The sequence below is a fragment of the Pocillopora verrucosa genome, chromosome 7 (assembly GCF_036669915.1).
Source record: "Pocillopora verrucosa isolate sample1 chromosome 7, ASM3666991v2, whole genome shotgun sequence".
Taxonomy (NCBI): domain Eukaryota; kingdom Metazoa; phylum Cnidaria; class Anthozoa; order Scleractinia; family Pocilloporidae; genus Pocillopora; species Pocillopora verrucosa.
This window is the reverse complement of record NC_089318.1, coordinates 5,709,431-5,733,140: the sequence shown is the minus strand read 5'-3', so window position 1 is coordinate 5,733,140 and position 23,710 is coordinate 5,709,431. Positions and strand designations below refer to the sequence as shown.

The 23,710-nt window shown below is 37.3% G+C and overlaps 2 protein-coding genes across 3 annotated transcripts; one reads left to right on the top strand and one right to left on the bottom strand.

The window, feature by feature from the left end:
* Nucleotides 1–1,739: 1,739 nt before the first annotated feature.
* LOC131794953 (WD repeat-containing protein 20) lies at nucleotides 1,740–7,869 on the bottom strand. 2 transcript variants are annotated; one of them, XM_059112612.2, is made up of 4 exons: nucleotides 7,579–7,869; nucleotides 4,992–5,174; nucleotides 3,058–4,149; nucleotides 1,740–2,347 (listed from the first exon to the last, which is right to left on the bottom strand). In XM_059112612.2, the coding sequence occupies exons 1-4, from the start codon at nucleotides 7,822–7,824 to the stop codon at nucleotides 2,318–2,320; spliced, it is 1,551 nt and encodes a 516-aa protein (XP_058968595.2). In that variant the 5' UTR covers nucleotides 7,825–7,869; the 3' UTR covers nucleotides 1,740–2,317. The 2 variants fall into 2 exon arrangements, with proteins under 2 accessions (XP_058968595.2, XP_058968526.2); XM_059112543.2 differs by having other exon boundaries at nucleotides 3,066–4,149.
* A 1,295-nt stretch (nucleotides 7,870–9,164) lies between these two features.
* On the top strand, nucleotides 9,165–23,691 carry LOC131793537 (sec1 family domain-containing protein 1-like). The gene is made up of 26 exons (XM_059110980.2): nucleotides 9,165–9,234; nucleotides 9,485–9,555; nucleotides 11,218–11,306; nucleotides 12,280–12,370; nucleotides 12,673–12,795; nucleotides 13,530–13,617; nucleotides 13,939–14,028; nucleotides 14,223–14,278; nucleotides 15,250–15,332; nucleotides 15,578–15,677; nucleotides 16,004–16,155; nucleotides 17,036–17,126; nucleotides 17,669–17,745; nucleotides 17,896–17,977; nucleotides 18,117–18,176; nucleotides 18,348–18,384; nucleotides 18,522–18,589; nucleotides 18,888–18,967; nucleotides 19,468–19,530; nucleotides 20,491–20,569; nucleotides 20,731–20,784; nucleotides 21,142–21,194; nucleotides 21,568–21,604; nucleotides 21,817–21,882; nucleotides 22,191–22,262; nucleotides 22,528–23,691. Exons 1-26 carry the CDS (start codon nucleotides 9,204–9,206, stop codon nucleotides 22,555–22,557), a joined length of 1,923 nt encoding a protein of 640 aa, XP_058966963.2. The 5' UTR covers nucleotides 9,165–9,203; the 3' UTR covers nucleotides 22,558–23,691.
* Nucleotides 23,692–23,710: the final 19 nt, after the last annotated feature.

The following is a 23,710-nucleotide window of genomic DNA, read 5'->3' as shown; positions in this document are numbered from 1 at the left end:
CCTTGTAGTAAAATCACAGCAAAGAACTTGGAACAATTCACTGAAACCAGGCTATTTTCGTCTTCAAGTAAAGACATAGATACCTATGGCTTTCCGGCATCCAATTCCGTACAACATGGCGGCTACACCCTTGAACTTACTTCAGAAAATTTGAAGGAAGTCAAGGAAATGAAAGTCGGTTTTAGAGGCCCTAATGACCAAAGTCTTAGATTGCAGGAAATAATAACGCTGTGAAGCAATGGTGAGTTGCTAGCAATGGAAAAGCCATAGGGACGGTTTCTCCGGCCTTGTTTCGGCCGTCACTTTCCTTTTCGTGTTTGTTTTGCGTTTCACGTACCGCACGACTGTTTGTTTTCGCTTTGACTTTCCCCGTATATAGTGTCACTTCGTTTGTTCGATCTTCCCATTCCCTCCTACGATCCATTATCTCCTCATTGAACTTTCTTTATTTCCTCATTATTTTAGCTTCTTGTTGCATTTTCCTATACCTCAAATTTTCCTCATTGATAACATAATTTAATTCGGGATCCCTCGACAACAGTGCTTCCTACGAGTACCCTTAACGTGGTTCATAGGGGTGTTGAACGATCGTGGCATCCCCAAGTCAATTCAATTTGTACCAATCGTACACCTTGCGAAAAAAAAGACCCTTCAATCTCTCCATGAAATTTTCCTTATTCTTCTTGACTCTTTGAAAAACATCAAGCAACCCCTCTTGTCACTCTGTAACACTTGTAATCAAGAGATCAAATTAACCTTTCTCCTTACTAACTTCCATACATTTCCTTGTGGGCTGGCCAAGAGAATTTATTTGGTGTTATATCAAGGTAGCACCCTCCAGCTGGTATGTTTATCTGTTCCCATAACTGGTTTGTTAGATAACATTGGAATTGCAAGGATAATTTTTGTGTTTGAGTTAAAGAGTTAATAAAATTAATTACCTCAGAATACTAACAAGACACCTTTCAGAAAAAAATTTAATATTTCAAATTTGTTATTCAGTGGAAGTGATGCTTTGCAAATTGAATTTCAACTTTCATGGCACATCACCCTAACATAATGAAATGTTGCCTTCAAGATTTTTGACAAAAAAAACGTTACTTTGCATCTCAAAAGTCATCAACTAAGATCATGTAAGAGATGGGGACAAGCAGTTCTGTGCTAGCTGTAAAAATTTTCACTCCTCTACCATTTTCAATCTTAATTGGATTAAAACATGACTTGAAATTAAATTCTCAAAAGTGGGCGGTAAAACCCTTTCCTTTTCTTAGCTAAAATGAAGTCTTTTCAACAAGAAATTCACAAATGAAAAATCTTTTAGGTGTGAAAACTCAATACTCTATCAAATTTGAACCAGTATGGAGAGTCATTTGACTTTTTAACACCATGATGACAATAGAATGAAGGCAAAAATGTAGTGTAGAGGATCATGATGAGAAGAAAATAATACGAAATGCAATGATGGTACAGGACTATTTGTGGGGAGCAGAGTGGGTATGAGTGGGATTTAAACCTGACTGTGTTAACTCAGAAACATCAAAGTGAGCCTGTGATCAGGCTTTTGCGGACCACTCTCACTAGAAGCTAACGCTCAAAATTGCAGCTTTGGAAATTCTTTACAGTGGTAGGAGCCTGATGGTCGGAAACTTACAATATCAACTGAGTTGATAAAAAAAAAAAAATTACCTTCTGAAGTCAACTCTCATTTCTAGCTCAATTCTGACAACACTTTGAACTTTCCAACCACTATTTACTGTGTGACCAAAGACTCATTTTAATTATCTGCCAGTAATTACATGGAAATATGCAATTGATGTTACACATCACATGAGTTTCAAATAAATTCACATTTTGCGAGCACCAGTGGCTCAGGTAGTAAATAACAGTGTGATTAAACTCCTTGTACCAAAAACACCACAACAAATTACTCCAATTTTTGAAATATTGCTCACTTGAGAACAACTATTTACTGTGTAGTTGCTAAATCAACATGGTTTCTTGTTCACCAGCCCCTGATTGTTCGAAGGATGAATTGCGCAATATCACTGGATAAATCTTTATACCAAGGATAATGCAGCAGGTTTTGTTAACTATTTTCTGCTTGATGGTGTTTTATCCATTTAGTGTTATCTGCCCTTTGAACAACTGGGTCTTGATTATTTCTTTTTACAAATGAAAAGAATGGATAATAGCATAGGAAATCCCAGAATAAGAGCAGGTGATATGATGAAAATTGTCCATTATGATGCTCAACATGCTGAGTGTGGTAATTCGTCTGTGTCATTGTTCCCTTCTGTATCTTCGCCACTTGCACTGCTCACACTACTGTTCCTGTAGGCTGCACACCCTGAGAAAAAAGAAAGCATGCACAAAATGACACTTTTTATTTGTTCAAATGATTCCTTTTGAGATGTTGCATTGCACCAGCACAGTTTACTCTGTACCTGGAAGCTGTTGATACTGATTTGCATTCCTCAGGGACAGAGAAACAGTAGTGGTCAATACATAAACCCCCAGGCAGCACTGCTCCAAGCTGTGACCATTTTTCCCCCATGGTAACTAGAAAATATACTGGCAGCTAAATTTGCCCCTGATCACACCAAAATCATTGAAGAGCTTGGATGTAATGCAGCTGGAAGTTCTTTTTTTTTTTTTTTTTTTTAATAGCACAATTGCAACAACAAGACACATAGTTTTAATTAACACTGTGAAACACATGGCTAATTTAACCCTCTAACTCCCAAGATCTCATCAGTAATTCTCCTTACTGTCTACCAAACGATTCTTGTTATGTTAGTTTGGAGAATTTGGTATTGGATCAATAAGTAATCCCATAATCAATGTTTTTCTTCTTTCTCATCACTTGTCCGCATGATACTGTATAGATATAGTAAGGAGAAATTCTGTCTTGGTCACTCACAGGAGTTAAAGAGTTAAGTTAAATGGACATGTGGAAAACACACATTTGATTGTGCAATGTTGTAATGATGACAAATTACGAGTTTATCAGTTTTGCGTACATGTGAGAGATATGGCAGGCACACATTTCACACTTACCACTTTACCTGGTCGCGCCCAAGTCCTGATAAATCCTTCATGGCAAGCCATGACAATACAATCTTCTCTAAAAGACAATGCTGATAATCTTTCATTTGCCACTTTCTTTGCAACCAAAGGTTCTAAAATGGATATTTCATCCATCCGTGGACACAAAACAGTGCCAGGAGTAACGCTTCCGATATTGACGAGGTGTTCCACAGACTTACTTAATGAATGTACTTGTGTCAAACTCTTGGGTGCATCAAAAGACATTGGTGCAACAGCATTACCGCTGCCAGAGTGATTCACCTCATGAACAACAGGTCCATTAGACACAAAAGGTGCTGAAGTAGCATATGAGTTTGAAAGTGTGGCAGTGCGCATGCTCCTTCCACGAGGTCTCTGAGGTTTTAGGACGTCATCTCCTAGGTCCCACAACATAAAATTTGTGTCCTGTCCAACAGAACCAAATCTATAAGAAGTCACATTTTTATCCTCAGTTACAGAAGAAGAACCAGATGATGGAACAATCCCATTTTGCTCCATTTCCTCCTCATCACTGTCATCAACACCTCCTTCTGGACTGACACTCGTTGTATAAGGATCAAAAGCAACTACTTGAACCCAAGATTGGTGTCCCACACCTCGGGCTATGACTCTCCTCTCCAGAAAAGACCAAACAGTCACAAGATCATCCTCACCACCTGTGACGATATACTTACCATCTGGACTCCAACAAACACAAATTATCCCTCCAAAGTAACTCTTCATTACACCACACAAAGTCTGTGAATCAAAGTCAAATATGCGAAGAAATCCATCTTGATTTGCCGTAGCAATGTGCTTACAGTCTGGAGAAAAAGCAAACTCATTTATCGAGCCCTCTCCGATAGTCCATTTACAAACTGGGTTCCGAGGAGTTTTGGATTTTCCACTATGAATTGAATAACCAGGTCCTTGTTTCATAAGAGCATACTGAGGTGGTCCTATCCCATGTGGGTGTTCTTTATTGTATACAAACATGCTGCCACTTTCATGAGCCACTAGAAACAAGTTTTCTGATCCAGGAATCCATTTCAGGCACATAACCTTTGTTTTATCCACCAATCTCTGAAATAATAAGTCACAAAATTTGAAGCAAATTCCTGTCACCTCATATTTCCTAATGTAGAGGATTCGTATGATTAAGAATATTTCGGGGTGTCTTAAATCAGTGACTTTCCACATGTACTAACTAAAAATTAACTTAGAACTGAAGAAATTTGAAAGGAAAGCTGTTAAATGGTTGGCAAACAGGCACTGGATCCAAGCCTTGCCTGCAGTCCTTGTGTTAAGTTGCATATTTAGGTACTTTATTATGGCAATGCCTCTCTCCAATCAAAGGAATACAAATAGGTGAAGTTGTACTTGACCTAAGTGGCCTAAGGAGCAGGTGTTTATCCCAGTTTTTGTGGCATTAAGCTAGAAAGAGCATTGTTTCTCCTGAAGGTAGGGGTGTAGTTCAATGCAGGTTTACTCCCCTTCCCTTCACTTCACATTTATTCAGACTTTCCTGACAATTTGCAAGTACATCTAGCTGGAGACACCCACTGTAAGGGTTAAGTGTTCAGCCATTAATGAAAACCTCAATGACCTGGCCCAATCTTAAGCCTGTACCTTTGACCTGGGGTCCAGTGTGCTTAACGCTAGACCACTGTATCTGCCACACCAGGGATATAAATAAAAACCAGTAAACCTGTCACCTGAACTTTACAAAATACTGCAGAAGAGGTTGAGGGGAGGGGGGGTAACCCCCAAAAATGGATTTGAGTCTGAACTTTAGGTGAAACAATACTCTGCGTTATGTGCCTAACTTGTTGAAATTGAGAGTAGCAATTCAAGTAAGTGTTTTCAGATGATTCCGTTGATCCTTAGCATTTTACCTTAAAGATATGATTGCCAATAATACTAACCTCTTCATTAAAAAGTTTATTGACTTCATGTTTAACTGGATCAAGGAGCTGTACTTGTCCAGCAGAAAACCCAATCAACAACTCTAAGCTTTCAGCTGACCGCGTCAACAAATTGAAATCATGACAAGTTGGGATTGTTCCTTTGTAGAGTCGTTTATCCAGAGGCTTTGTAAGATCTGCAGCCTACAGGGAGAGAGAAAGGGAGAAAAAAGCCAGATTAACCCTTTAACTCCCAGAAGTGATTAACGTAAAACTTCTCCCAACAATATCCATACATTCTTCAGCAAACAGGTAACGGGAATATTCAAGCTTATCAGGTAGAAGCTTCTATCTTGATCTAGCACCAAGTTCTCATAACTAATTTACAAGGAAATGTGTAGCAGCTACATCTTGAGAGTTAGAGGGTTAACTTTATTTGAGAGGTCCCTATTTAAGTGACCACTCAATACTGGCAGAAGACAATACAAACAAACCATTAGAACTCAGTTAGGGATGGCAACAACTGCTCAACAGAAGTGAAAATTAATGGTACAGTACTTTGGGGGAAAATGTCAGGACTTTGACAAGTGACTGCTTAATCCTTTAACTCCCATTAGTGATCAAGACAGAATTTCTTCTTACAATATCAATACAGTATCAACCAAACAAGTGATGAGAAAAAAGGAAAATATCAATGTGGAGATACTTAGTTGATCCCATACTAAATTCTCTGAACTAAGATTATAAAGTTTGTGTGTCAAACAGTTACGAGAATTACTAATGTGATCTGAGAGTGGAAGGGTTAATACAGGGTAACCCCTTAAGACAGGGTGACTGCTTAATGTAGTACTGCTAAATACAGGTTTGACAATATGAGAAAAATACTGAGAAGAGCTTGATATGATCATTTGTGAGTGAGATAATGAACCATTGTTTAAGAGTTTGAAAAAAATGTCATTGGCAACACATTGACTGCTAATCAAGATCCTTGATGCATCTCTATGTCTGCATCATTTTCAGCAACTTTCAAAGCTAACTCTGCTTCACTTAAAAACCACTTTAATGGTTACATGTTTCCATCCAACAGCATACAAAAGGTTGAAAGCAAACCTCTTTCTTTAGAGCAAACGTTATGCTGTTTGTAGATGAGTCAACAACAGATAACTAAATCAGTCACCTTACAAAACAACTTGTCCTGAAATTGTTTTGCAGCAGTGCATTAGTGTACTTGGATACAACAATCTTGTTTTCACATAAGGTTTCAAATTTCTTTTAAGCAACACAGAAGTGTTTTTGGCTTAAATTACCAAGAAATTTCATTTCAATAATGAGACAGTACGCATTTGAATTTTGTCACGAATCACTCTCCTATTTATCAAAGCAACCCTTTGGATGTTAAATAAGCGAGTGCATGGTTGTTCAAAAATAAAAAAATTACACATGATTCACCGGACCAACCACAGCTAAATGTGTCTTGCATGATAGCTTAAGAGTATGTTTAGACTATATTTAAATTTTAAGAAGACAAACATCTGCCAGGTATTTGATTGACCCAAGCTAAAAATAAATCCATTGATATCAAGACTTTGAAAGGCATGACACTTGGACAATAAATCCTCAAAGCGATTGTCAAAATTTGAGAAGACGGTGGGCTTTGCCCATAGATACATTAAAGAAAAATTGGAAAGTGGTACTAAAAGGCGTAAAGGAAAGTTTTCACCTCTTCAAAACAAACCTAAATTAAACCCATTAAATCAAACGTCTGTTTGTGACTGGTGTTATGGATAAAAATTTTTATTATCAGGCACCGCAATTATTTAATGATATACACCTTATCTTTACTGTTCAAATGAATCAGACGCCAAATAAATTATACCCGGGGGTATTCATATTTAGACAACGTATTTTTCCTAAAATTTAAACACACGCTAACGGCGTTTGGTAAATGTATTTCATAATTTTAATCAAAACTGAAATTTACAAAGAAAATAAAAACAATCGAAGCTTAACAAGCTTTCGCGGAAGATTTTCCCAGAAATTAGAATATATTGATGTCTGAGAATATTCTTCTCGAAGATTTGATCACATCAATATACCGAATATACTCGAGCTCGAGTCATCTATGATGAATGTTCAATAAGGAGGAATCAGAATTTTCTAGAGTAATTTTAGACATGAACCTCTAGGTAATACTTAAATCTTGCAATGAAAGGCAGAGACCATAGAAGGGATATCAACATAAGCTAAAGTATTTTTCTTTTCTTAACATTTAAGCTAAGCAATCACATTATCACATTTACTAGTGTTCCAAGAACAAGACGCAGCGACCAAATTCATTGCCCAGACAATACTCAACAACAAGCCTTGTGAAGGGACCGTAACGTAAAGAGGGATTTCAGCCGCGTGAATAACGGGGGATATTTCTCTAAAAATTTTCAGGCGCATTAGCTAAGATCACCGCAACAACATTGAAACAACAACAAAACGAAACCTGCCAGTGCGTGCAAGAAAACGGAAATTATACCGCATTGAAATGCGTTCACTTAAGACTTCAAACAGTATCTTAATTTGATGTGCATTCTTCACAATACTCAAGCATTCCTCTCACCTTTCTCACTCCTTTGTAGATGTAAAAGTACAATTCTCTTCCAACATTGAACGCGATTCGCTCATTACAACCACCCTGGTCCTTCACCGTAACGAATGATACTCGCACTGGGTGACATTGTTGAGCTGAATAAGGGATCTTCGTGGGTCGCGAATAAACAGACAAATCCAGCAGTCTATAGCAGCCTTCCTTTGTGGCAAAGTGTTGTTTGATTTCCTGGCCTGCAGCGCTTCTTCCAGCGGCCATTTTCACGTTTAAAACTTACACATCCCTTGTGACGGCTTGGTTGCTTGCTTTGCGCGGTTTCTTGCGCATGCGTGCACCGAGGGTGATCCTTCTCCTGTTTTCCGAGCAATTTAATTAAATCAAGTTTTGCGGAGTGAAGTTCAATCAACATCTGAACTTTGGATGGATTTGCCTTTACTCGCTTTCGAAAAATAATTCAGAACGAAACAACTAGAAGGAAAAAAAGTCCTTACTGCTATTTTCTCGTCTTAAGCCTCTTCATGTTTTGATGCTATTGTCGCTGAAATATTCTGGTGCTTCAATTTACTTGAAAAAAAAAAAAAAAAAAAATCGGTGTATGAATCCTAAACTTAAGAGAAGGAGTTTTCAAAAGGAATCTGCCATAAAGTATTAATTTCTTCGTACTTTTCAGGCACCATCCTGTTGATTCTAAATTCTGTCTTCTTTCCTGACTTCCGCATAATTTCCAACGAAAAAAAGATATTCGGAGGCACAGCAATGACTTTAAATCTAATCATTGTAAATATACTTTTTCGTTGTCGGTTGATTTCTACCCTTGCAGGAATTAACAAGAGGACATCTTACAAATCCGAATCAAGAAACCAAAACTTGGATATTCTGCGAATCATCACACATTTTAGATTTTAGTTTGGTTTAGTACCTTTTATAGACTGTTAATTATGACGGCAGCAAAAGTCGTTTTTCGCAGTTTAAGTTCAGCCAAGGATTTCAGTTTTCTTTCATAAAATAATTGAGGCTCTATCCTAGCACTTAAAAATACTGGACTCATTTCTTGTTCATAATACCCTTCTCTTAACACTCGAGGACTTAAAGAGAATTATTGTGCGTTATATAACCCGAAACGCTGTCGAAGGTCTGTATAACTGTCCCTATTGTTGAACCCCAAACAACCTAACATCAGTAAGCATATTCTCCATACTGTTCTCTATACATTTCCCGAGGTGATGACCAGGAGAGTTTGATTAACAATCAAGAGCTTCTTTAGTTTGTGATCATTTCCTTTATTCTCGTGACCTTAAAGTTAGATTCAAAGGTAACATTGTAAGGAGAAATTAAATACTAGTCACTTAACACTACTTATTTGATTACTCTTTATCAAGAAGCTCTCTTTGCCACAGACACGGTCATGTGACAGGGTCAATCCTTCCAAAGCGCGCCAGAAATGGCTAGCAGTATGACCAAGACAGACTTAGAACAAAATGCTCATAAGTTCTATTTCTGTTTTTTTAAATGACTACGTGTTTCGCTGCGTGCGATCACTTCGAAAAGGAATTCTTGAAGCCATGCTTTGAATAGACTGGGTAGAGGGGACACGTAGGCATCCATGCTGCGCATGCGTTCCACTCAGAAAATCCAAAATGGCGGCCGGCATACGAGCGAGACAGATAGGTATTACTAGGGCATTTGGTTATTGTTGTCGTGAACAGATCTACAAGTTGAATATATAGATAACCAGCTACAATATTTAGGATCCCAGTGTTTATGTTTAAACTTGAAAATAGTCATTTTTCCATTGAAAAATCTTCTATAAACGACTCTCTTTCTGTCTTTGCAACAGAAAGACATTCCTTCCTCTTCACTGTCAAGTTATTATCCATGAAAAACAAATCCCAAATTATACCTGTGCGTTTAATTTCAGAATCCTTGAAGCGGATGCTTAATCTAAATCAGCCGATAACGAAATCAACCGCTGTCGAACCCGTCTGGAAGGTATTAACTAGACGTATTAATTGAGGCAATACCATGAGCGCTCTAGTAAGCCCGCAAGGAACTTATTGCTTTCCGTGGCTTCCCGTCGGGAGAGGGAGGCTTATTATAAGGGAATTTTATAGGGTGAGAGGGGGGGGGGGGTGGTGGAGTACTCAGAATCATTTTCAGTTAATTTTGTACTTAAGTACAATCCAGCCCATGGAATGACAATGACTACAAAGTTCATTTTCCTTTCGGTGGGTATAAAAGGGGGGGGATTGAGGAGGGAGGAGAGGGATGGGATGGGAGGCTATTTGGAGAGGAGGGCTTCATAAAGGGCGGCTCCATAGAGTAGAGGGGCAATATTCAAAATGGAAACTTGTACAAACTCTCTTTCTGATAATTTTGTTCTGAAGGGTTTCCCAGCCCTTAAAAAAGAACAAGAAATGGGCAAAGTTTTTTTTTGTATTAAGAAGGAGGGAAGGAGGGGGAGGTTAGGGGTAGACAGAGAAGAGGGACTTATTAGAGAAGGGGTTTATTGGAAACCATCCCATGTAAGGAAAGGAAAGCCAACTGTAAATAAATAATAACGTTTAAGTCACAAAATGAATGCAAATTTAATCTATTTGCCAGATAGACATGTATTTAGTTGTAAAGATGTGTAGAAGATGCAATTTGACTGAAAAGTAATAATTATTACAAATATTTAAGTACAAAATTTAATAAAAACAAGAACAACAAGAAAGGACTAAATGGAACAGAAACAAACTCACAATTTGTGGTGTAACTTGGTTGAGCAGTTAAACATAAAAGCAAAACATGGTGTTCATGCAATACTTAGCTGAAATCAACTAGCTATGAAATGCTCTTATTGGTGAAAAATAGGTATCTACTGGTATAAAATAATTCTTACTTAACCTCACACAAAAATGCAGACTTAATTTAATGGGATTAGACCATCACAAAAGTATGATATTAACAGATCCTCGCAGCTAAGAACACTACTGAAACTAGTAGTTGTAAATAGGACCTGAAAAAAATTCAGGCCCGTACGGGATTTGAACCCATGACGTCTGCGATACCGGTGCAGCGCTCTACCAATTGAGCTAACAAGCCAACTGGGAGCTGGTCAATGAATTGGGTACAAATAAACATCCAAGTGAATGACGATTTTAGATATATGAAAATTCACATATTTGCACTGCGGTGGAGAGATGATATTAACAGATCCTCGCAGCTAAGAACACTACTGAAACTAGTAGTTGTAAATAGGACCTGAAAAAAATTCAGGCCCGTACGGGATTTGAACCCATGACCTCTGCGATACCGATGCAGCACTCTACCAATTGAGCTAACATTTTTTTCAGGTCCTATTTACAACTACTAGTTTCAGTAGTGTTCTTAGCTGCGAGGATCTGTTAATATCATCTCTCCACCGCAGTGCAAATATGTGAATTTTCATATATCTAAAATCATCACAAAAGTAATACTGTACAGTAGAAAGAAAAGCAACATCAAATTATTTTGCAGTTGCTTGATAAAAAATAGACATGCAAACTCTAGTTGCTACTGAACACCAACATATTCTTGGTCAAAAGTAATCATAGAGTTATTTTGGACTTGACTGAGAGATAGAAGCAGTTGTGAATGATATATAATATATATAATTTATTTTTTATACAGGTCCTTGTATATGACAGATATGGTCAGGACATAATATCTCCTCTTTTAAATGTAAAAGAGTTACGTGAAATGGGTATAACATTGCATCTGTAAGTTGAAATCCAATAATTTTGTTACTTTGTAGACTGATATCCTGTTCAGGAGCAAGTCGCAAATTAAATTTTTGCTTCAGATGTGCCTAATTAGTTATTATACACAACAATTCAAGCCACTTTGACCACTTTGATGGGTAGGAGCTGGTGATCTTGGCCTCTAACTATAAATGGTTACCAAGTTCTTTCCATTTTTTAATCAAGATGTGGTTGAGAATTGAGACAGTATAGGTTGGATATAAGACTAAAAATCCACAGCCTCTACTTTTCAAAAAGCATTGTCTACTTAATGAAACATCAAGTCTTTCCCTTTGTGTGATTTAATAATTAATATTAACTGAGTTGCTTTTAGAGCCATATGTAAGATCCAAAATGTAGTGTTTAGATTAAACTTTTATTTTTTATGCAGCATGGTGGGTGCTGTGTTATTGACTAAATTTTCTTTTTTTCCCTTTAATTCCCAAAATTCGATTGTTAATTCTCCCTTCTAGCTGCTACATATTTTCATGTAAATTAGTAATGAGGATTTGTGGTGAAATCAGGATTGCAACTTCTACCTGATAAGTTTGAGTATTCCCATTTCCTGTTTGCTGGATAATGTATGGAAATTACAGGGAGAAGTTTCATGTTAATCCCCTCTGGGAGTTAAAGCAGTAATTTCTGATCAGTTCCCAATAATGTTGTCTAGGGCCAGGTTGTTCAAAGCTGGGTTAAGATAACCCAGGGTTAGTGTGAAATCTGATTTCAGATTTGAAAGTTTTAAAGGAAAATTTAGTTCTAATCCTTTTGACCACAATTTGATGATTGGATGCCCTAAGAGGAATGGAGGAAATTATACCAAAAAGGCTTTTGAACAAAGGATTAAAGAAACCCAGATTAAAATTCAACTCTGGGTTAGAGTTAATTGGACTTGGAACAACCAGGCCCTCTGCCCAGTTTGATGATGCATGTACTTTATTTCTCTTTACAGTCTTCTACATTCTGACAGAGACGCTATCCCAGAAGTTCCTGCTATTTATTTTGTTCTCCCTAGTGAGGAAAATGTTAAGAGAATATGCCAGGTTGGAAACATTTTAATTTATTATTTGAATAAAGTATGTCTTTCCACAGTTTTTTGTATAATTTCTCTCATAACTGAAGGTGAATATGTGATAAGGCTGTTGGTGATTTGTTAAAGCAATGTTAAATTTTCCTTTTTTTTTGATAAGTTAGTATGAGGAGGAGTTTCTTAAAGCATATTTTCCAGATAATTCTCCAATGCAATCTATGTGAATGTGGTTTATCCTTTCTACTCCTGATCACCATTATGGTAGTATCCATTTATTAAAAGCTCTTTTTTTACCTGTTTTTGTTATTTTTTCAGGATTGCAGAAATCAACTTTATGAGTCATATTACTTGAATTTTATTTCTGCGATATCAAGACATCGTTTAGAGGATCTTGCTACAGCAGCTCTACAGTCAAATAGTGTCACTCAAATCACTAAGGTACATCAAACTGCAATTTATTGAAATTGATTCCTAGGTTCTAGAAATGCATAGTATTGTTATTTTTTATAGTGAGACAAATGCAGGTTTAAAGTTGGCAGAAGTTGGCAAACCTGCCTTTTATTACATATGTCAGGATTCTTGAAGGTGTGTCCATCAGGGAAAAACAGGCTGAGAAGATTGACCGGAAATGACTAAGATAACATCCTCTTAAGCCAACCTATCAATTTAAGGTCATGGAAAATATAAAAAGGGTTTTGAAAATTAATGATTTTTGTGAGATTGAAAATGAACAAGCCCCAAATCGGTGTTTGTCTGTTACTACTTGATGGAGAGAATAAGTACCTGTAGATAATAATAATAATAATAATAATAATAACTTTATTTAAGTGTCAGTGTATTTTAGCACTGCTGTGCTAATTGGGGACACTGTAAATAAGGAAACAAATATCGTAAATGAACAGAAACTTGTTAAAAACCCCAACTGGTAGGAGGCAGACCAGTTGGCTATTTACAAAGCGTGCAGGAGTTGAATTCGGGGCCACCGAAGACAAATCCATCCAGTGGCAGGCAGGCGGACTTGAACCCGGGACCTCCGGCTTACAAGTGCAGCGCCCTAACCACTAGGCCACGCTTGCCTCCTAAATATTAAAGTAAATAAAAATATTAAAGATATTAAAGTACTCATGAATTCTGAAATCTTGTTTGCATTATTCTTTTTTATTTTCCAATAGGTGTTTGATCAGTACTTAAATTTTATTTCTTTGGAAGATGAAATGTTTACAGTGAGAAATCAAGACAGAGATTCAATATCATATTATGGTAAGCAAATTCTTGTTGTCATTCTGCCAGACATGGTGACTAACAACTTACATCTTGTTTATAGAAAGGTGCCTGGAATGTACAGATATTGATCACATTTTTAGTATCCCTTTGATGACCCCTAAGAGTGACTGGCACCTAATTTCTCCTTACAATATCAAACATTAAGGTCATGAGAGCAAAGGATTGATCACCAATACTTGATCAACAAATTCTCCTTGTCAGCATCATCTGGAAATGTACAGAAAAGAGTGTGGAGAATATACATACTGATGTTAGGATAAAAAATGGTTAAATAAAAAAAATGTCTTTATTTTCCAGCCCTCAACAGACCAGATGCCAAAGATACTGACATTGAGATGCTAAGAGATGTTTTAGTGGACAGTCTCTTCAGTGTACTCGTGTCTTTAGGTTAGTTGATATTTGTGAATTTAAGAAAGTGTTCTAGCCTTGTGAACTGTCTGATCTCCGTTGAGTTTCAAGTAAGAATACTATGTAATCTATGTAATATGCTTGTCAAAATTTTTCCATGTGAAAGGTATGGGAGTTTTTGTTTTTGTTGTCTTCATCCAAGAAAAGACCATACAGTTTCTTTATTTCTACAGGCACTGTTCCAATAATCAGATGTCCAAAAGGGAATGCTGCAGAAATGGTAGCAGAGGTAATCAGGAGCTTGCTTCCTTTTTTTTTTATTTTCAAGCCCAAACAAAACAATAGTTTTTGTTAATTCTTGAACTCACTCCTCTCTAAAAGGCACACCTCCATCTGGCCAAAATTTAAAATAAGCATCCCTCCATCAACTTAGTGCCTCCTCTCCTTCCCCTTTTTTTCAGGGACGTGCACTGGGATTTTAAGTAGTGGCCTTGTTTAATCGTTCTAGTCTGGCCTCACAAATTTATACTGATCTCATCCATTTTTTCATTAAGTTTGGAAAGTTTTCATTAAATTTGGAAAGCTTCTTTGAAAACTTAAGGGTCTGATTGGTTAAACAAAGTTGAGTCATTGTTTAACAAAACACGTCACACACCTTTTATCTGAACATTTATTTTTGTGAACAGTGTCAATAGGGCTGAAAGCTGACAGTGGAAGGAAATTTAATAAATTAATTAAATCAACCCTCTTGAAGTGAAATCCTGAAGCACAATGCTTGTGTAGAACCATGGTTTGGAATAAACCTTGTGTAAATAACTGGCCCTAGGAGTTTGAGCATAATGTAGATTATGCTATTTATGTGCAAAGTGTGGATTACCAAAACAATCACATTGGGAAAATTTTTTAATAAAAAGGTGCCCCTCCTCTATTCACCCTTTAACCCCTAAGAGTGACTAGCATCTAATTTCTCCTTACAATATCACCCTTGAATCACACTTGAAGGTCATGAGAATAAAGGACATGATCAGTAACCAGAGAAGCTCTTGATTGTTAAACAAATTCTCCTTGTCAGCACTTTAGGAAATGTATAGGGAACATTATGGAGAATGTGTGTTCTGATGTTAGGGTGTAATTGGTTAAACACCTCCCTCAAGTGAGCTCCCCCTCTCTCCTTCTCTTGCTCCATGTTTTCTGAAAGTAAAATAAATGCTTTAGCCACTTGTGGGACTTATTTTACAATGTTGTGATTATTTTTTATAGGGACTGGATAAAAAGTTGAGAGAAAACCTGAGAGATTCTAGAAACAGTATGTTTACAGCAGATATTCCATCTGGCCAGTTTAGGTTTGTGTAGATATGCACAGCATTAAAAGTATGTTTTTAAAAGTTGTGACACCTTTGGCTGTATGCCTTGCAACAAATCACTCAAACTCAATCTGGTTTGAATTTTTGAAAGGATTACATAAGTTAAATGAGCGACTTGTTCTCTAAAACAGCACAATCAAATGAATTATTATTATTTTTTTATGAGAGTAATCTTTAGTGACCAGACAGATAGATTCAAGACTAACATATCTTTGCAACATCAGTTTTCAGCGACCAGTGCTCGTAATTTTGGACCGTAACATGGATCTGTGTACCCCTTTACATCACACGTGGACATACCAAGCTCTTGTGCATGATGTCCTTGTAAGTCACAATATTATTCTGCTTTGAACTGTCAGTGCTCTCATCTGTTTTACCCCTAAGTGACTAGAATCTAATTTCTCCAAACAACATCACCACCAAAACTCACATTAAGGTCTTGAGAATAAAGGAAGTGATCAAAAACTTGAGGAGCTCTTGATCATTAGACAAATTCTCCTTGTCAGCACCTAAGGTAATGTATAGAGAGCAGTATGGAGAATATGCATGCTGATGTTAGGATGTAAAGGGTTAATGCCATCATTTGTAATGATAAATAATTGGTGAGCTAAGATGTTATCAGTAGCCTATTAAATTTATTATTTCTCCAGGATTTACATCTGAACAGAGTTGTCGTCAAAGAGTCAGCAGCGTCAAACACCCCAGAATCTGCAGATCCTCACCACGGACATCCCAAACAAACAAAAGTTAAGTCATATGACCTCAGTGCCACAGATAAGTTCTGGGGATTGCACAAAGGAAGGTGAGTGTTCAGACATGTGACATCTGTGTATCACTTGTTTAACTCTCTAACTCCTGGAAGTGACTTCACCTATCTTCTCCCCTAACCTTTTAACTCCTAAGAGTGACTAGTATCTAACTTCTCCCAACAGTATAACCCCTGCATCACATAGTAAGATCATGAGAATAAAGGAAATGATCACCTACTAAAAATTTTTTTGATTAATAACCAAACTCTCCTGTCAGCACCTTAGGAAATGTACAGAAAACAGTATGGAGAATATGCATGCTGATGTTAGGGTTTAAAGGGTTAAATATCCATACGTTATTGAGCAAAATGGTTATGAGAATACTGAAACTTATCAGGTTGAAGTTGTATATCTTAATCTAACAGTCTGTGAAAAAAAAAAACGTACTTTTGATGCTGTGCATATCTACACAAACCTAAACTGGCCAGATGGAATATCTGCTGTAAACAGACTGTTTCTAGAATCTCTCAGGTTTTCTCTCAACTAAATTTACAAGGAAATGTGTGTCAGCTAGAAGGAAGAATTAACTTTCAGATGTTGAGGGTGAAAGGGGTTTAAAATAGATAGACAGTAGATGCTTCCTCTGTGATTTCCTTTTTCCTTCTTTCAGATGCTTTTGTTGAATCAGGGAAATATTTTTAGTGGTGAAATGAGCACCAAAGAATTTCAAACATAATCATCCATCATCAAAATTAAGGTGGTTCGCACTTAAGGTTTTTTGTTTGGTTGGCCAGCAGGCCATGCTTCAAATCATGTGTTGATTTTTATTTTCGTGATTTGTGAGCTCTTAGCTCTTGTTCTTTAAATTTTAAAGGTCTGATGCCATAACCTACAATTTATGCCTCATTCTCTTTTTGTGTGTGGTTTTTATAGTCCTTTCCCGACAGTGGCAGAGTCAATTCAGAAAGAACTTGATGAATACAGAACTTCTGAAGAGGAAGTGAAGAGACTGAAAAATGTCATGGTAGGACATAGAGTTTGTAAACGTTATATCAAGAGATACTTTTATGCTTCCATGCACTTGAAAGGTAATGTTAGGTGAAGTCAGCAATAGAGCCAAATTGCTCATCTGTTGGGAGCTCCTGATTGTTAAACAAATTCTCCTTGTCAGCACCTTAGGAAAGTATAGATAACAGTGTGGAGAATATGCATACTGATGTTAGGGTGTAAAGAGTTAAAGCTGCTACTAATTGTTAGGCCACCGTATCTCTTACATGTAAGTAAGGATAAAATTGGTAATTCTCCTTACTGTCAACCATACAATTCTTATGATGTTAGTTCAGAGAATTTAGTAATGGTTCAACTAATTATCCCCAAATTGATATTTTTCTTTATTCTCATCACTTGTCTGGTTGATATTGTATTAATATTGTAAGAAGAAATTCTGTCTTGGTCATTCATGGGAGTTAAAGGGTTAAAAGTTGTAAATAACTGACTGCTTAAAGGACTACGACAATCAGTTATTTGTGAATTGTTGTAAGTGGTTAATTTCTCTTGCTTTAATAGGGAATAGATGAGAGTAATGAGGAGGCAATGGGTGAATTTATGGCTGACAGTACGGCTAAACTTACCTCTGCTGTGAGGTAAAGTCATTTATCTCCAATTTCGATAAAAAAGCAAGTTATTTGCGATATTTTTTTCGCAAGTGTAAATCTTCCCTCTTCAGTGTTGAAAGGGGCTCATATAAAGAACATTTACCTCACTGTCTGCAAATGTCCTTGTCACTTTCACAGTTCACTTCCGGAATTGCTTGAGAAGAAGAGAATTATTGACATGCACACAACTATTGCCACAGCTCTTTTGGAACACATTAAGGTGAGGGCTAATTCCACATGGGGCAAACAACAGTGTGATCATTTACGTCACTTGATTTCACCTTCTCACTTTTTAAATTGTTTGTAAATATTGACCGTTTTCCTCAGCAAGTTATAAAAATCGTTAATTTTTTTTTCAGTCCGGAAAGCTTGATATCTACTTCGAGACTGAAGAGAAGATAATGAGTAAAGCTACTTTGGTAAGTCAGATAAACGTCCCATAAGCTTTGCATCAAAAATAAACGTTAGATAAGAAAAACAGGTTTTTTAACCTTAGTAGAACGTGTCCAAAACAAGCTCATTGCCAAACGAGGTTGTCTTTCAGATTTATTTTACTGTGCTTTTAAAAATTGATAACTATTCTATTTCAGGACAAATCAATCCTGGAAATCATTCAGGATCCCGAAGGTTAGTGAAGAGAATTTTACATGTGGAAACGTAGTGTATATAAATAATCGTAAGAGTTTGTAGAATACAATTGAATTCCTATTTTTCGATTATTTGCCTTTCGTATCATATATATATTTTTTGCATTCCATCTTCAGCTGGAACTCCTCAGGATAAACTTCGCTTATTTATCATTTATTATGTTTCTGGACCAACTATGTCACCGGTGAGTAGCCATTGAGTGTTCTTCGACGGATAATCAGGAATTGGATCGATATTACTTCGGTATTACAGCGTGCTCGTCATTGGCTAAGAAGACTCGCACCAACCATCCAACCAATCAGATACTTAGCTGAAACCATCACGATTAGGTTACCCGCGTTTTTGCGCTCTAGGCAGTTGTCTCACTTTTACTTTGAGCAATTAACAATTTCTTTGACTTTCTGATTTCTCAAAGCTCTATCAGGCTCCAAAATTACCCTGAACAACCAGCTTAACCTTGCCTTACCGTTTGTCGTTCTCAGGCGGAGCTAGATCAGTTTTCGTCTGCTTTACTGGACGCCGGCGCTGACCTTGCTCCATTAGAATTCATCAAGAAGTGGAAGTAAGTGTTATTGAATAAGAGTGAGTTAAGGACCACTCATTATTTATCCCGGGGAGGGGGGGGGGGAGTGAGGGGATTTTGGGGATTACACGGTTTTCAGGGGGAGCGTGGGGGAATCAGTCTTCGCTAAACGAGTAGAAAGGGTGGACTATGAAAAATTGAGTGCTAATCAACTGCCAATGGGGGGGGGGGGAGGGGAGGTGGTTTTAAAAATATTACAGAGCCTTATGGGAAGATAACGTAAATTTTGTCGAGAAACATCCAAAATCCTCCGACCCCACCCCCCAGGAGACGAAGAATGACCAAGGAATCCGTAATATCAAGGAATCTTGATGCTCCATAAGACAGAGCAATTGTCTTGGGAAAATCGTTCATCGTATTACGTTGAGTCTTCCTTACTGAAATGATTCTTCTTTTAAGAAAAACCTGTCATTGAGCCAGGTAAGATAAACTGAAAAGAAACTCCAAAATGAAGATATTTCCCTTGTTTTTGTTCTCAGAGCGTTTTCCAAGATGACAGTTGGACCTCTCCAGTCAGGGGGAGGAGGACAAAACACATACAGGTGAGAAACTAACCCTTTGACCTGTAAGAGTTACTACCATCTCTTTTCTTCTTACATTAGCAACCCTGAATCACTCAGTAAGGTCACGGTAATGAAGGAAATGATCACCAACTAAAGGTCTCGATTGATAAACAAATTCTCCATGTCGTCACGTAAGGAAATGTATAGAGAAAGGTACGGAGAATATGCATACTCATCTCAGGGTGTGGAAGGTTAATGTAAGACTGAGAGGATGCCCTCTCATTATCCACCTACACTGACACAGAACGCTTTCGACCTGGCTTTGCCCTTGAATCTCCCTTTCCCGCCCTGGGGAGGGGTTGAACCCGGGCCAAAGCGGAGGGCGGGGCTACACCCTGTCAGGAATCTTCCGATTGCTTCTAACACAAGAGATTTTCCCGATAATATTCACGTTAAATCGACCAACAGACTCGAATCACTTCACTATATTTTTAATGTCCCAGCACTGAGGAAAATTACAATCGCTAGATCACATGTCAACTCGCACATGGTTTTGAAACCCTAAACTTACACCACGTGATTACAGCTTATCACTAGGTAACTAGAACAAAAGGAACAAAGTTCAATTTCACAGCGTGACAGTCACGCAGTCCATTTCCTAACAACCCCTGTCCAGTGAGAGTTCAAGGACTACATTAATTACTTTACACCTGGGCGATCTTAGCAGTACAAGCGTTTTCTGCTGTTCTTGCCTTGATTACTTTTGTGGTTGTGATTGCCTCTCAGAAGCACATCAATTTTTTTGTTAGTTTTTAGTTAATGTAGAGGTAATCCGCGATAGCATTGGTTTTACTTCATCAAGTTGGTTGACAGGCCGAGAAGCTCGCGCTTCTTTCTCGACTAATCAGATGCAAAACTATATTGAAAAGCATTCTAATGGCTGTGGCCTTGCCATTATATCTTTTAGCTACAAACAGCTTTGTTGTCTTTTTTTTTCAGTGCAATGTTTTCACGGTTCATGAACACCGGATCCCAATTCGTTATGGAGGGTGTGAAGAACCTTGTGGTCGGAAACAAGGTGAGTAGCGGATCGCTGCTTAGAAGTATATAAGTGACTTGAACGGTCTCTTGGAAACAGGGATCTTTAGGATATAATTTTTTCTAAATGGGTATCAGAGAATGATAAGCAGTGACTTTAAAAAAGGGATAATAAGCCATTTGTTCAATTTTTCTCAACAGAATTTACCAGTCACACGGATTGTCGACGCTCTAATGGATAACAAGTCAAATCCGGTAAGAATGAGGGCTTGTCTTACTATTAGTTCACCGCACTGTTTTCATGTATTTTCAGAGCACCTTGTTAGACAAATTTTATGCTGTGTAATTCTTTTCTTTGCAGGTATCATGTGCTTCGTTCCCTTATCTTATTCTTACCTTTTGCTTCGTGAAGAAGATGAATTTTAATTTATAAATAAAATAACTTAACATTCATTTAACAGATTATTGCAAAACGATATTATTATAAGTACTTCTCAGTAGCTTTTATCTGATTGGTCACATAATTACTTCTTAAAGTTAGAACTGCTTTTCGGTAGATTGGAGAAAACTTTCTTGATCGTTAATTTTTTTGTCCAAACCCTTTTTTTCAAGGAAACTGACGAGTACAGATATTTTGATCCAAAAATGTTACGGGTCACAGACAGGTAATAATTATTAAAAAAGTAAATCTGTTCATTGTATTTATGACATTCATGAGGGGAAAGAAAAAGAATAAAAGCTTTCATGCGAGAGAGACCCCTGTACCCCTGTGTGAACCTGTTCATTTGGCCCCTATGGCCAGAGAATTTTAACCCTTTACCCCTGAGAGTGACTGTCATCTATTTTCTCTCACAATACCACCCCTGAATCACACATTAAGGCCACGAGAATGAAGGAGATGATCACCAACTAAAGAAGCTGATGATTGTTAAACAAATTCTCCTTGTCAGCACCACAAGAAATGTATAGAAAACAGTATGGAGAATATGCAAACTGAAGTAAGGGTGAAAAGGGTTAATGTTTGTTTTCTTTCTACAGTTTTTCCATTCCTCGAAATAAAACACCGTTTAATGAGGTAAGAATTACGTGGAAGAATATTTGCGCAGTTTTTTTTGTAATTGATCGCGAATATTTTTAAGTTGTTGACTCTAAATAATGCTCTTGGTAATAATTGTCTCATGGTCCTTATTTACATTTGGAAGAGTAATTAAGTTGTTAGTCATACATTATTTTCTAATATTAATCATCCTGTTGGTCCTCGTTTAAATTTCTCTACATGTTCAACAGGCGATCGTGTTCATCGTAGGAGGTGGAAATTACATCGAATATCAGAACCTGGTGGATTACAGTAAAGTGAGTGTCCTGATATTCTTGCATTATTTCATACAAATGGTTTATTCCTGCAGGATAGTTGGCACTTGTGTTTATTTGAAATACTGTTTTGGTTTCCTTTTGAAATGATGACAGCTGAGACGATAACCTCGTATGTTAGTTCTAAATGAGTTTTCAACAAGTTTTCCCCCTCCCCTCCCCTCCCATAAGCCCTTCCTTTAAAAAGTCGGTAAATCGATAAGCCTCCTCTGACCCCGTCTTCCATTAGGAGGGTATGTCAGGCCACTTACTGTAAAAACTTCGCTAAATGCACTTTTCTTACATTTCAGAGGCATTCCGGTGCCAAAAAGCTGTTGTATGGTGCTAGTGAAGTAATGAACGCTTCTCAGTTTCTTAAACAGGTTCGTCTTCATCGATGATTATGCTCTGTTTTCCGCTCATTTGTTTTCTTTTCAACCTTGTACTATGTGATTAAACTTCGACTGAAACTTAAGTCTTCACTTGGCTGTGATATTGATTTCCGCTCATATTGTTGAATGGCAACCGACAACAATCCTTCCCAGGCCTACTCTCCCCTAGACGATCATATCACACAATCAACTGATAAAACAGATGGTTGAGTTGTTCACTGAATTTTTGAGATAATTTTTATGTTTATTTCCGCAGTTGTCACATCTTGGCCAAGAGGCTGCTTAACGAGGAGAGAACTGATGCAGTTAAATTAATAAACAAAGTTGAAGATATTTCCTGCGGTAAATCTTTTAAGAAAAAGCAGACGATGGTGATTCATACCTTTGTGCGCCTATCATAAATTGTAATTTTCCATCTCTATGGCAACTATACGTGTTGTAGACTTTTGGTTGCAATGGGGACTAAAAGAATTCTGTTAGTTCTTAAAAGGTGCGTTTATGGAAAATCAGCGTACAATTTCCCAAGGTAGTTCATTTCTTCGGTGTACCAACGAGGCAAGGTGCGAAGTCTTTGATCTACAAACTATTTTGTTGTTCTCATATATGATAAAGTCCTTTTCACAACAAGGGTTTTGCACCAAGCCTCCTCTAAAAGTGAGGGTTCTTCGAACTCGGAAAAGGTGAATGTTGCCAAAGCGTCACGGATTTCTCGTGAGGAATTTTGTCACGTGTTCTTCCTTAAGGCGCATGACATAGTAAAAGAAATAAATCATGCTTCGGTAGGAAACCATTGAAAAGTTGTGATGATGAACATTTTAGGCAAGTTCATTTCTTAATGAACGCACGTTATGTTGAACTAGAGAGTGAAGTAGCTTTAATTTAGAGATTTTAACTTGAGATCGTTCGTCAAAGAACAAAGTATTTATAACTGTTATTTCCTAGAATGGATAAATGAACTGATTTCTTCCAAAATTATGTCAACGATTTCGTAAAGACAGGTTATGAGAAATTAAGAGCTCATCAAAATTGAGAATAACGAATATAACTCTAGACGACTGACGAAAGGTTATGAAAGACAATATATATTTTTTTCTGGAAAGTTTCAGAAGAACGGTAAAGATTATGGATCGTGCTATGACCGACTAGTTGCCGAAAAGGTGGATCGAATGTTTTAAAAACCTTGTTAATTTGATAAGACTTGTTGAATCTGAATCACATCCTTGCAGTTTATAGATGCGATGCAGTAGTAATGATGGAGTAATGTTCTTTTGCCTCCTCTTTGTTTCATGAAGTTATCGCCCTGTAACTACGTTCAACTAATCGTAATACCAACGCTCTACTCAACTCAGCCGTGTAAAGACACGATTCTGGTGGGTGTCTTTTCCTAAAAAACATAGAATAAAGTAGTTTCGAAATCATATTGCTTGGTTGTAATTTTG

Bases quoted from the DNA above. Each gene is read 5' to 3' on its own strand.
- LOC131794953 (XM_059112543.2), bottom strand. From the start codon at position 7,824: ATGGCCGCTGGAAGAAGCGCTGCAGGCCAGGAAATCAAACAACACTTT. The intron at 4,150-4,991 runs GTTAGTATTATT...TTATTATTTCAG, and splicing joins ATAAACTTTTTAATGAAGAG to AGATTGGTGGATAAAACAAA. The intron at 2,348-3,065 runs GTAAAGTGGTAA...CTTTTTTCTCAG, and splicing joins CAGGACTTGGGCGCGACCAG to GGTGTGCAGCCTACAGGAAC.
- LOC131793537 (XM_059110980.2), top strand. From the start codon at position 9,204: ATGGCGGCCGGCATACGAGCGAGACAGATAG. The intron at 17,746-17,895 runs GTAAAGTCATTT...TCACTTTCACAG, and splicing joins AAACTTACCTCTGCTGTGAG to TTCACTTCCGGAATTGCTTG. The intron at 19,531-20,490 runs GTGAGAAACTAA...TTTTTTTTTCAG, and splicing joins GGAGGACAAAACACATACAG to TGCAATGTTTTCACGGTTCA.